The following is a 13,581-nucleotide window of genomic DNA, read 5'->3' as shown; positions in this document are numbered from 1 at the left end:
CCCTGCAACACCAACTGGACCAGACCACTGTGTGGAAGACTACTATCCACAGGACTAGTAAAAGTAGGAAATCTACCTTTTCTCAAAGTGGTAAAGAAAACCTATTATTACAGCAACATGAGATAACTGTCAACAAATAGTCCAATCTAGATAGATCATTCTGCGACCAGTATAGCCCTTTCCCCAGTAGCAGTAGCAGCGGTATGCCTGAGAAACATAGTGATCGATGGGAATTAATTGAGATTAAATTAGGTATTGAGCTGACTGATGGAAGCCTAGACCAGATGAAGACTTTCTCTAAGGATGAGTGGCCATGGCCAAGGGAGAGAGGAGGAGAGGAGAGGGGGTGGAGAGGAGGAGAAGGGGGACAGAGAGCAATAGAGAGAGAGACCTGGGGCTGGTGTAGCAAATGGGGATGTGTGAATTTTACTCCTCAGCCTGAAGTGTCCCCAATCGAGCCGGTGAATAGATAGCTTTTCAGCAAGCAGTGTGATGTCCTTCACAGTATCACAGAAAACAGAACGAGGTGGTGGGGGGGTGAAGAGAGGTGGAGATAGAGAGAGTGGAAGATGGGGTACTGCAGCAAATGCTGAGCTGATTGACATCTAAATACACATGGTTTAAACTGCATATGACATATGCAGAGTGGACAGGACAAGTCACAGGCACGCCTTCATTATTGGCTGCCTACACCATGTCCAAAACAATCTAATAGCGCTTCAGAATGTATGCCAAGTTCACACACACTCACACACACACACTCACTCACACACACACACGCACACACACACACACACTGACCTTCAGTTACTGTGAATGCATTGTCAGCTGCCTACAGACACACCCGTCTGTACTATAGCTAACAAACCAGTGAATGAATACTGCCATAAGACAACGGCAGAAAGAAAACGGCAAAGAAAACACTGTTTGTTGCAGATCCACAGAGTATTTGTAAAAAATGTATTACACCTTGGCACAGAGTATCTAATTAGCAAGAATTGATTATTGAAATGAACAGGAATAAATTACCAATCATGGTTGTCGTCCTGACCTTAGTTCCTTTTTTATGTCTCTGTTTTAGTTTGGTCAGGGCGTGAGTTGAGGTGGGCATTCTATGTTTTGTATTCTAGGTTTTGTATTTCTGGTTTTGGCCTGGTATGGTTCCCAATCAGAGGCAGCTGTCATTCGTTGTCTCTGATTGAGAACCATACTTAGGCAGCCTGTTTTCCCACTATGGGTTGTGGGTAGTTGTTTTCCATACAGAACTGTTTTGGCTTTCATTTATTTCTCTTGTATTCTGTGTATTAAATATATTATGGACACTTAGCACGCTGCGCATTGGTCTGATATTTCATACTCCTCGTCAGAGGAAGAAGAAAATTGTTACACATGGTAGTGAAGAACAGACTTGGGTTGAACAACTATTTAAAATAGCTAAATTACTTTTGGAAAGTAAGTATTCAAGTTATATATTTTTATTTGAAACTATGAGTCATTTTTTTGTATTTGGAAATACACTCGGAATGTATTTGAAAAATTCTAATACACTGACTCAAATACACTCCCATGCATTCACCCAGGTATTTGAAAATAATATTTGAAATAAGTGTTTGGTTGACTATTTGGTTTATACAAATAACCATTAAAATAATTTTTAAAAGTATTTGTTTTGGCTGTGGATTTAAAAATGCTTACATTTGAAAATACTCAAATCCTCAGATTTTTAAACAACTTTTACGCCAGATACTCAAATACACATTTATTTGAACCGAGGTCTGATGGAGAAATAAGTATTATTATCATATGTAGTGTAAAGGTGAAAAGGCTTGCTTTGATTAGACCAGTAATATAGAATTATGGTTAAATCAAGTTCTGTCAGGCTTCATGATGCCTTTGATTTGCTTTGTAATCTTGTTTTGTTTTTTATATCAAACTCTAGTGAATTTGAAAATACTGACTGATTTATTGTGAAGCATGTGTTCACTGGGAACAATCAGAGAAAAAGATGTGGGGAAGAAGAGACACAGACACCAATTCTGAACAGAGAACAAAGGATATGGAGAGGAGCGAGAGAGAGAGGAGAGAATAGGAGAACAGAGAGAAGAGAGAGAGAGAGAGAGAGGAGAGAGGAAAGGAAGAGAGGATATGAGAGAGCACTGTCCGACTCTGATTTTAGAGGTGTGACTCTTAGAGCAGGACATGACTAACCCAAATGTGGGTGTGCCACAGTGAGTCTGCCAGCCAGATAGTACCAATATAATACACTATTCCCTAAGTACTGTATAGCTTACACAATGTTTCACATACCTACTTTTTGAATAGAGGGATAACACTTCCCCCCATAGGTGTTCAAGTGTATTGCAGAATTCAGTATCTCTTTAAAAATCTGTTTAAAGAGGCATGCAAAAGCTGTTTCACACATAATTAACAACCCCCATCCAGGCACGCAAAGTAGCCTACCACAACAAACATATGATATTCCATTGCACCAAAATGCGCATCAGTAGCACACCTTGGAAAGTCCATACCTGCGTGTCAGACTTGCGCATAGCATCAAGTTACTACGCTACTCCCTGCTCGGACAACAAAGCCCTCTCCGTCCCCTCCCAGTTCTCTGCTGAGGCCTGTGTATCTCTGACAGACTCAGATCCGCTGTGGGGTGTCTGACTGGTGCCAACTTCTGTGGATGAGGCGGGGGGCCCTGCCCAAATCTCGCTGACATCACTCATCCCTTAGAAGGGATGTAGTCTACCCGCTTGGGGCCGAATGAAGTTGGATTGAGGCTAACTAATTAATGCATGTTTACGAATACATTTCCAGGAAGCACTGAACTTATATCACATGGGCCAATGTTTATGGTTAACTTAGGGTGTTATTTAATAGCGTGTTTTAAGTGGTTGATACCTCTTGTAGCTGCTCCAGCTCCTGTCGGAGCGCCTCTTGCTCGGCCTCTAGATCCGAATATTGCTGCTTCAGGGTCTGGTTCTCCTCCAGAACCACCAGACCGCACTCCGCAGCCCGGACCTTCTCCCGGTTCGCCTCCGCTAGCTCACGGGTCAAACGCTCCACCTCTGCCCGGCACTGCTCCACCGTGTCCCCGCATCCTCCTCCAGCAGCCATCGCCCTCCCTCTCCTCTCTTCCCCTTCTCTCCTCTCCGCCCCTGCGTCAGATGGGCAGAGAAGCGAAGGAAGAAAACAGATGTAGCCTACCGGACAACAATCTCCTCACCTCCTTCGTTGGAAGGAATCAACCGAGGAGTTTAAAAACGCATGAAAAGGGCGTTAACATCCCCGGAGCGAAATGATTGTGAAAGAGAGATGAATCCCTCCATAGCTGATGTGTTGAATTGAACGGTTTCCCCTCTAGGCGTAGGGTCCAGCATCATCCCCTTTCCTCTTCTTTTTTTGCTTATTCATCGGGATGCGGACGCCATCTCTCTATTGCCATGAAGCAGCGGCAAGGTACACGCAACTCTCGCCCATCCTTCTGCTGCCTGTGGCTGTGACGTCGACCGTTCACCCGCACATCTCTCCCTCTGCGGTACGGTATGAATACTGCCCGTCACGCTGGGTTGGCCCACAGACAAGGGGGACCATGTTTATGTTGACGATGACATCTGTTGCTTTTACAACCTTTCTTCACCGTTGCTGATCACGGATTATTAATAAACTAATGTGGCAAGAAAGCGATAGGCCTAATCATTTGTTTTATACCACCCCCTACACCAGGGGTTCCAATCATTTTCACGCAAGGATCCCTGATATATCTGATCCCTATATATACAGTTGAAGTCGAAAGTTTACATACACTTAGGTTGGAGTCATTAAAACTCGTTTTTCAACCATTTCACAAATTTCTTGTTAACAAACTATATTTTTGCCAAGTCGGTTAGGACATTTACTCTGTGCATGACACAAGTAATGTTTCCAACAATTGTTTACAGACAGATATTTCACTTATAATTCACTGCATCACAATTCCAGTGGGTCAGAAGTTTACATTAAGTTGACTGTGCCTTTAAACAGCTTGGGAAATTCCAGAAAATTATGTCATGGCTTTAGAAGCTTCTGATAGGCTAATTGAGATAATTTGAGTCAATTGGAGGTGTACCTGTGGAGGCCTTCCTTCAAACTCAGTGTCTCTTTGCTTGACATCATGGGAAAATGAAAATAAATCAGCCAAGACCTCAGAAAGAAAATTGTAGACCTCCACAAGTCTGGCTCATCCTTGGGAGCAATTTCCAAACTCTTGAAGGTACCACGTTCATCTGTACAAACAATAGTACGCAAGTATAAACACCATGGGACCACGCAGCCGCAATCCCGCATAGGATGGAGACGCGTTCTGTCTCTTTCCTATGCTTCCCTCCTTCAATCCCAGAACAACAGCAAAGGATCTTGTGAAGGAGCTGGAGGAAACAGGTACAAAAATATCTATATCCACAGTAAAACGAGTCCTATATCAACATAACCTGAAAGGCTGGTCAGCAAGGAAGAAGCCACTGCTCCAAAACCGGCATATAAAAGCCAGACTAAGGTTTGCAACTGCACATGGGGACAAAGAAAAATGTCCTCCTGTCTGATGAAACACAAATAGAACTATTTGGCCATAATGACCATCGTTATGTTTGGAGGAAAAGGGGGAGGCTTGCAAGCCGAAGAACACCATCCCACCGTGAAGCACTTCACAAAATAGATGGCATCATGAGGGTGGAAATTATGTAGATGTATTGAAGCAACATCTCAAGACATCAGTCAGGAAGTTAAAGCTTGGTCACAAATGGGTCTTCAAAATGGACAATGACCCCAAGCATACTTCCAATGTTGTGGCAAAATGGCTTAAGGACAACAAAGTCAAGTTTTTGGAGTTGCCATCACAAAGCCCTGACCTCAATCCCATAGGACATTTGTGGGCAGAACTAAAAAAGCGTGTGCAAGCAAGGAGGCCTACAAACCTGACTCAGTTACACCAGCTCTGTCTGGAGGAATGGGCCAAAATCCACCCAACTTATTGTGGGAAGCGTGTGGAAGGCTACCCGAAACGTTTGACCCAAGTTAATCAATTTAAAGGCAATGCTACCAAATACTATTTGAGTGTATGTAAACTTCTGACCCACTGGGAATGTGATGAAAGAAATAAAAGCTGAAATAAATAATTATCTCTACTATTATTCTGACATTTCACATTCTTCAAATAAAGTGGTGATCCTAACTGACCTAAGACAGGGAATTTTTACTTGGATGAATTAAATGTCAGGAATCGTGAAATACTGAGTTTAAATGTATTTGGCTAAGGTGTATGTAAACTTCGACTTCAACTGTAGTCCCTAAACGGTGTCTTCGGAAAGTATTCAGACCCCATTACTATTTCCTAATTTTGCTACGTTACAACCTTAAACTAAAATTGATTAAATAAAAACAATTAATCAGCAATCTACACACAATATCCCATAATAAACTAAGTGAAAACAGGTTTTAAGACATTTTTGCAAATGTGTATCTACAGTGGGGCAAAAAAGTATTTAGTCAGCCACCAATTGTGCAAGTTCTCCCACTTAAAAAAATGAGAGAGGCCTGTAATTTTCATCATAGGTACACTTCAACTATGACAGGCAAAAAATCCAGAAAATCACATTGTAGGAATTTTAATGAATTTATTTGCAAATTATGGTGGAAAATAAGTATTTGGTCACCTACAAACAAGCAAGATTTCTGGCTCTCACAGACCTGTAACTTCTTCTTTAAGAGGCTCCTCTGTCCTCCACTCGTTACCTGTATTAATGGCACCTGTTTGAACTTGTTATCAGTATAAAAGACACCTGTCCACAACCTCAAACAGTCACACTCCAAACTCCACTATGGCCAAGACCAAAGAGCTGTCAAATGACACCATAAACAAAATTGTAGACCTGCACCAGGCTGGGAATACTGAATCTGCAATAGGTAAGCAGCTTGGTTTGAAGAAATCAACTGTGGGAGAAATTATTAGGAAATGGAAGACATACAAGACCACTGATAATCTCCCTCGATCTGGGGCTCCACGCAAGATCTCACCCCGTGGGGTCAAAATGATCACAAGAACGGTGAGCAAAAATCCCAGAACCACACGGGGGGACCTAGTGAATGACCTGCAGAGAGCTGGGACCAAAGTAACAAAGCCTACCATCAGTAACACACTACGCCGCCAGGGACTCAAATCCTGCAGTGCCAGACGTTTCGCCTTGCTTAAGCCAGTACATGTCCAGGCCCGTCTGAAGTTTGCTAGAGAGCATTTGGATGATCCAGAAGAAGATTGGGAGAATGTCATATGGTCAGATGAAACCAAAATATAACTTTTTGGTAAAAACTCAACTCGTTGTGTTTGGAGGACAAAGAATGCTGAGTTGCATCCAAAGAACACCATACCTACTGTGAAGCATGGGGGTGGAAACATCATGCTTTGGGGCTGTTTTTCTGCAAAGGGACCAGGACGACTGAGCCGTGTAAAGGAAAGAATGAATGGGGCCATGTTTCGTGAGAAACCTTGTGAAGACTTATAGAAAACGTTTGACCTCTGTCATTGCCAACAAAGGGTACATAACAAAGTATTGAGATAAACTTTTGTTATTGACCAAATACTTATTTTCCACCATAATTTGCAAATAAATTCATTAAAAATCCTACAATGTGATTTTCTGGATTTTTTTTCTCATTGTCTGTCACAGTTGAAGTGTACCTATGATGAAAATTACAGGCCTCTCTCATCTTTTTAAGTGGGAGAACTTGCACAATTGGTGGCTGACTAAATACTTTTTTGCCCCACTGTATATATATAAAAGCTTGTAGAGTCATACCCAAGAAGACTCCAGGCTGTAGTAATCGCTGCCAAAGGTCCTTCAACAAAGTACAGAATAAAGGGTCTGAAATCTTATGTAAATGTAATATATATATATTTTTTTTATTATTTAAAAAATGTATTGACCTATTTTTGCTTTGTCATTATGGAGTATTGTGTGTAGATTGATGAGGGGGGAAAACAATTGAATTAAAAAGTCAAGGGGTCTGAATTCTTTCCAAAGGCACTGTATATGGTCCCTATTGGGACCTCTGGTGTATTTTAGCCTAGATCCTGACGTGTTAACTGCAATGACCCTATGATGTTTATTATTATGCTCCTGATAGGCCGCTAATACAAATCATAGTCAGAAAGATGACAGGAAACAATTTCATGTTCGAGCCAGGAGAGGGCGCAAAAGTAGAGAACATCTCTACAGTAGCCTATTCTTAGTCCTACATTGCCATCACCTGTTCAAACCAGGAACACAGAAATAAGATGTCAGAGCTGTGATGCCCTTATTGAACCACAAGAGGACATACATGCCAAGCTCAAAATATCTGAAGCAAAGTCCAATTTATTTTCAAATATGAGTTAGAATTATCCATCGTTCTAATGTTGATCAGCTTTCGGTCACCTACTTCAGTCCATTAGATACTATTGTTTCCTGATATACTTTTGAAATGAAGTGATATAGCAACAAGCACATCTTATTTAAAACATAAATCAATATACATTTATACAGCATACCACTCACTGGTCACACCATAATAAACCAGTTATACAGAACTGTGAAATGAAAATGAAATGTTCCTCTATTTGAAATGCCCGACTTTGATCTTTGGACGTTGGTTAATAAAGCTCAGCACTTCAGGCATTTTGGAAACACAGCAAACAAATTCTTGGAAAATGGAATAACACCCCCAAAAATCTGCCAGCCTTTGGCCAAACTGGTGTGTGTGTGTGTGTTCTAATCAGCCTGTGGACACTTCTTAGCTCATCTGATAAGACTGTTATAATACAGGGTTCACCCAAATTCTAATCGCATGAAAACACAGAGAAGATGGGGTGAAAAGTTCAGCAGAGGGAAGAAGTGTTGTTGAGTCAAGGCAAGAGCGCCATCGTAAATAGATCACAGCTACAAGGATGGAACAAGCCACCTCACTGAAATATTCTGATCGGGGTTCCTCAACTCCAGTCCATGTTTACTCCAGCCCATTCATTGACTCTGACACACCCGATTCAATCACTCAACTAATCATCAAGCCATTGACCAGTTGTTTCCCTTGGACTGGAGTTGAGAAACATTTAGTTGATCATGTGTTCAGATGGGATTGTAACGACTGTCGTTGGTGGAAGGAGAGGAGGACCAAAGTGCAGCGTGGTACGTGTCCATAATACTTTTAATCCAGAATGAATACATGAACAAAAACAACTAAACGATAACCCAACAGTTATGACAGGTGCAACAAACACTAACCAAAAAATAATCACCCACAACTCAAAATGGGAAAACAGGCTACCTAAGTATGGCTCTTAATAACAGACAACGATAGACAGCCTCTGATTGAGAACCATACCAGGCCAAACACATAGAAAATGAAAACCTAGACCTACAACATAGCATACTCACCCACGTCACACCCTGACCAAACTAAAAATAGAAACATACAAAGCAATCTACGGTCAGGACGTGACAGTACCCCCCCCCCCCCCCCCCCCCCCCCCCCATCCCCCCCAAAGGTGCGGACTCCGGCCGCAAAACATAAACCCATAGGGGAGGGTCTGGGTGGGCATCTGTCCGCGGTGGCGGCTCTGGCGCGGGACGTGGACTCCACCATAGTCTTGGCCCACTTAAGTGGCGCCTTTGGAGCGGCGACCCTTGCCGTCGACCTCGGACTGGGGACCCTTGCAGCGTGCTCCGAATAGTCGGGAGACTCCGGCAGCGCCAGAGTGAAGGGCGAAGTGCCGGAGTGACGGGCGGCTCTGGCAGCTTCTGACAGACGGGCGGCTCTGGCAGCTCCTGACTGACCGGCGGCTCTGGCAGCTCCAGACTGACGGGCGGCTCTGGCAGCTCCTGACAGACGGGCGGCTCTGGCAGCTCCTGACAGACGGGCGGCTCTGGCAGCTCCTGACAGACGGGCAAACCTGGAGGGAGGAGACGGAGAGACAGCCTGGTGCGTGGGGCTGCCACAGGACCCACCAGGCTGGGGAAACCTACAGGAGGCCTGGTGCGTGGAGGAGGCACCGGATGGACCGGGCTGTGGGGGAGCACTGGAGCTCTGGTGCGCAGCCTTGGCACCACTCCTCCAGGCTGGATGACCACTTTAGCCCGGACCCTCAAGAGTGCAGGCACAGGTTGAACCGGGCTGTGGGTGAGCACTGGAGATCTGGTGCATACCATTCGCACCTCTCCCTTAGGCTCAATACCGACATTCGCCCGGCACGGGCGGAGCGCAGGCATAGAACGCACTGCACCCTCCCAGCGCCCTGGAGACACAGCACGCAGCGCCGGCGCAGGATACCCTCGGCCGAAACGGCGTACCGGAGACCAAACACGCTGGGCTGGCACAACACGCCCTGGCTGGATGCCCAGTCTCGCATGGCACTTGCGGGGGGCTGCGATGTAGCGCATTGGGCCATGCATTCGCACTGAGGACACCGTGCGCTTCACCGCATAACACTGTGCCTGCCCGGTCGCTCTCTCGCCACGGTAAGCACGGGGAGTTGGCTGAGGTCTCCTACCTGACGCTGCCAATCTCCCTGTGTGCCGCCCCCCCCCCCCCTAAGAAAATTGGGGGCTGCCTCTTGTGCCTGTTGCGCTGCCGTGTTCGTGTCGCCAAATCCATTCTCCTGTAACCCTCCTCGCACTGTTCCAGAGAATCGCAGGTGGGCTCCGGCACTCTCCCTGGGTCGACCGACCACCTTTCTACCTCCTCCCAAGTTGTCTCATAGTCCAGATCTCGCTGCCTCTCGTTACCACGCTGCTTGGTCCTTTCTTGGTGGGTGATTCTGTAACGACTGTCGTTGGTGGAAGGAGAGGAGGACCAAAGTGCAGCGTGGTACGTGTCCATAATACTTTTAATCCAGAATGAATACATGAACAAAAACAACTAAACGATAACCCAACAGTTCTGACAGGTGCAACAAACACTAACCAGAAAATAATCACCCACAACTCAAAATGGGAAAACGGGCTACCTAAGTATGGCTCTCAATCACAGACAACGATAGACAGCTGCCTCTGATTGAGAACCATACCAGGCCAAACACATAGAAAACGAAAACCCAGACCTACAACATAGAATACCCCTACACATCACACCCTGACCAAACTAGAAATAGAAACATACAAAGCAATCTACGGTCAGGGTGTGACAGGGATGACATTTCCAGAACTTTGCAGTTAAAAACATAATTCTCAAAGATTTAATTTAAGAGATCTATTGAGAGCTATCGATCTACTATATTTCTATCTGCAACACTGAAACATTTAACCATCTTACACATTTGTGATGACTCTACACCTGGTTGTGTGTCTGTCTCAGATGACTCTACACCTGGTTCTACCCTCAGATTCACCCCAGGTGAATTAAGATAAGGTAGTACCATTAATGTACCATATATTTAAAGTGCAATAAAACAATTGAATATTAATCTGAAATCTCAACATACTATACTTTTATAGGCCATGTATCGTCTGAAATAACTCTCTTTCTATCTGCATTTCTCTCTCTCTCTTTCTCTCTCAAACCCTGGCACTGTATGTGTGGGCTACATGTAATTTATTGAGTTTCTACTATAAATACATAATGATAATATATAATGGTTTCCTTGGCAATCGTCACCTATAAATATTCATTGTTTAAAGACTCGAGAACATTGTCCTATTAATCATATCACATGAACTACTTTAACCTTTGAGAGGACTTCTCAGATTCAAGGAACTATATGGTTGACTCTACACACACCGCCTGGCCTGCCCTCTGGAAGTGACGTAAGACTGATGATGATAACTGAGTGTTTCTCAGAATACCAGAGAACCCAGGATCAGTCTGGGACATGTGTCTCCAACTCTCCCACTCTGGTCCTGGAGAGCTACTGGGTGTTTCATTCCATCCCTACAATAACACACCTGATTCAGCTATTCATGCTCAGACTGAAGACCTTTATTTACGGTACTTTGTATGAAATTAATGAAAATAGCAGACTTCTGTATGAGTAGAATTGTTTTACATACAGAAAACACATATGTTCAGGGACAGACATACTTGACATATAAGACGTCCGGTGTGTGCGTCTGTCAGCTGAGTGTGTGTCCCGGTATGGTGTGTGTCATTGGTGTCAACTAGGACTGGGCTGGGAGGGGAAGCAGGTAGGGCTCAGAGTAGGGTACCAGGGCTGGGTGGAGCTTGGGCAGGAAGTGCTGGTAAACACCAATGGGATGGTAGGGTGGCCTGGAGAGGAAGACCCTGTGCCGTAGTGGGTGTGGCCTGGTTTGGAGGGATCCAATCAGCGGAGGAAGCGGCACCACCCTCTCAGACTGTTGGTCGGTGTCTGAGAGTTCGTCCAATCCCCTGCTCTCTCCCAGAGCTCCAGTCTTCCTCCGCTTGGCCCGGCGGTTCTGGAACCATATCTGGGTCAGGATGACAACATACAGCAGATATGTTAGAGGACCATCAGGAAACCAACCACGCACACACACACACACACACACACAAACAGTAGTGTACCTACCTGTACTCGTGCCTCTGACAGCTGTGTTTGGGAGGCCAGTAGTTCTCTGGAATGTATGTCAGGGTATTGGCTCTCCTGGAAGAACGTCTCTAGTACCTCTAGCTGGTCTGAGGTGAATGTGCTTCGTACCCACCGACTGCCGCTCCGCGACATTACTCCAAACACACACACTTTATTACTTTCTAAATGGAAAGCAGATATCTAGCAAACTCTGTAAATGTGTTTGGCCGTTCACTTTAAGTCTATTTACAGGTAACTATCCAAGTACAAGTTGTCAGCGATTGGGTGCAGAGTGAAAGCGGAGTCAGGCGCAGGACACAGGTATGGAGTAATCCAACTGAGTTTACTCAAAGAATAAAGCAAAATTCCAAAAATGGAACATACAACAAAACTCTAACACGAACACAACCACTAACGACATAAACAATCACGGACAGAACAGAAATGTATGTCAGATGGTTAAATAGGGAATGTAATGAGGGAAAGTAAAACAGGTGTGTGTGTGTAATCAGACAAAACAAAACAAAACAGAAAAATAGATCGGTAGTGACTAAAAAGCCGGTGACGTCGACCTCCGAACACCACCCGAACAAGGAGAAGGACCAACCTCGGCGGAAGTCCTTGACAGTTACAGAAACTGTCATGACAGGAAACAAGTTATTATTTGTGCACTAAATGGGGTTAACATATTTGCAGAAAATGTTTGCCCTTAAGAAAATGTTAAAACAACCCATAGCTACACAGCAATTGTCATTACCATGTCTCAAGTGTATTTTTGATCATAATTGTTTTGTTTATTGTCGTTGTTTTTATTTTGGTCCAGAATAGAATTTGAAGGAACCCAATTCCCTAAGCGGCTCATGAATCACTAACAGACATTTTTGAAAATCAACATCAAAGCACCACATTCAAAAGGGTAGGGAAAAAAAGCACAAAAGCATGAAACTACCTCTGCCTTGGCTCTGCAGTTCCTCAACTTTAGTACACCAGAGAGGATAGAAACACTTAGCAAGAACTTAAACCTTCTTCAAATAAAATATAAAGCCTCATTCAATACTGTTGCAATTACATGTACAGTACTTACTCTGTGTCCACCCTCTGAGTTCAACTCTGCAGTTAAGAAGGCTGTAGCACAAGAAACGCAATCTACACTATTGAATATATAATGTCCTTATCTATTTATCTTGCTTCATTGAATTTAATTTCCCCCTTGTGTTTTGGATATTAAAGTTTTCTACTGCTACTAATACGGTCGGTCATTTAGCAGATGCTTTGATGGAAACCACATCATACAGTTCATCAAATCCACAGCCTGCTCCAACAAACTGAGCCTTTGAAACCACTGACAAAACACACCTGGGCATCTGTTGACTTTAGGCTGTTGCTCAGCGGTGGTCTTCACACACACAGACCCCGTCTCTCCCGCCATGCTCCCTCTCTCCTCCTCTCCGCCGCCCCCCCCTCTCCTCCCCATCTAGACACTGTGCTCTCCTCAGGATCCGCTCGATGGAGTGAGACAACACCTTCGGGGACACACACTCTGGAGTCTGTCTCTGTGGGCCTCCATGGTGCACTGACATATCCTGCACCGCCGGCCCATCTGGTTCCCCTCCACTGACTTCCAGGCTCCTCCGTAGAGGGTGACCCAGCCTGCGAATCAGAGCTCTGTAGACGGCGTACAACTGCCTCCTTGTTACACCTCCTGGTCCCCTCACTGGTTGTCTGTGGTCTAGGATTCAGGCTTGCTTCTCTCTCTCTCTCTCTCTCTCTCTCTCTCTCTCTCTCTCTCTCTCTCTCTCTCTCTCGTCTCTCTCTCTCTCTCTTTGTCTCTCTCTCTCTCTTTGTCTCTCTCTCTCCTTGTCTCTCTCTCTCTCCTTGTCTCTTTCTCTTTGTCTCTCTCTCTCTCTTGCTCTATCGCTCTCTCTTTGTCTCTCTCTCTCTCTCTCTCTCTCTTTGTCTCTCTCTCTCTTTGTCTCTCTCTCTCCCTCTCCTTGTCTCTTTCTCTTTGTCTCTCTCTCTCTCTTGCTCTA

The 13,581-nt window shown here is 44.6% G+C and overlaps 2 protein-coding genes across 4 annotated transcripts in view; both read right to left on the bottom strand.

Annotated features, from left to right (window-relative positions):
- Nucleotides 1–3,615, bottom strand: part of LOC110490290 (protein bicaudal D homolog 1) — a 32,830-nt gene extending 29,215 nt beyond the window's left edge. The window contains exon 1 of one of the 3 annotated variants that reach the window (XM_036944595.1): nt 2,905–3,615. In XM_036944595.1, coding sequence (XP_036800490.1) covers nt 2,905–3,120 — 216 coding nt within the window. In that variant the 5' untranslated portion in view covers nt 3,121–3,615. The remainder of the gene's footprint in view (nt 1–2,904) is intronic. The other 2 variants (XM_021563592.2, XM_036944596.1) reach the window with 2 other exon arrangements.
- A 6,869-nt stretch (nt 3,616–10,484) lies between these two features.
- LOC110490848 (paired mesoderm homeobox protein 2A-like) lies at nt 10,485–13,379 on the bottom strand. The gene is made up of 2 exons (XM_021564284.2): nt 11,552–13,379; nt 10,485–11,450 (listed from the first exon to the last, which is right to left on the bottom strand). The coding sequence occupies exons 1-2, from the start codon at nt 11,702–11,704 to the stop codon at nt 11,163–11,165; spliced, it is 441 nt and encodes a 146-aa protein (XP_021419959.2). The 5' UTR covers nt 11,705–13,379; the 3' UTR covers nt 10,485–11,162.
- Nucleotides 13,380–13,581: the final 202 nt, after the last annotated feature.

The sequence above is a fragment of the Oncorhynchus mykiss genome, chromosome 15 (assembly GCF_013265735.2).
Source record: "Oncorhynchus mykiss isolate Arlee chromosome 15, USDA_OmykA_1.1, whole genome shotgun sequence".
In the NCBI taxonomy this organism is placed as follows: Eukaryota; Metazoa; Chordata; class Actinopteri; order Salmoniformes; family Salmonidae; genus Oncorhynchus; species Oncorhynchus mykiss.
This window is presented reverse-complemented; position numbering and strand designations above follow the sequence as displayed.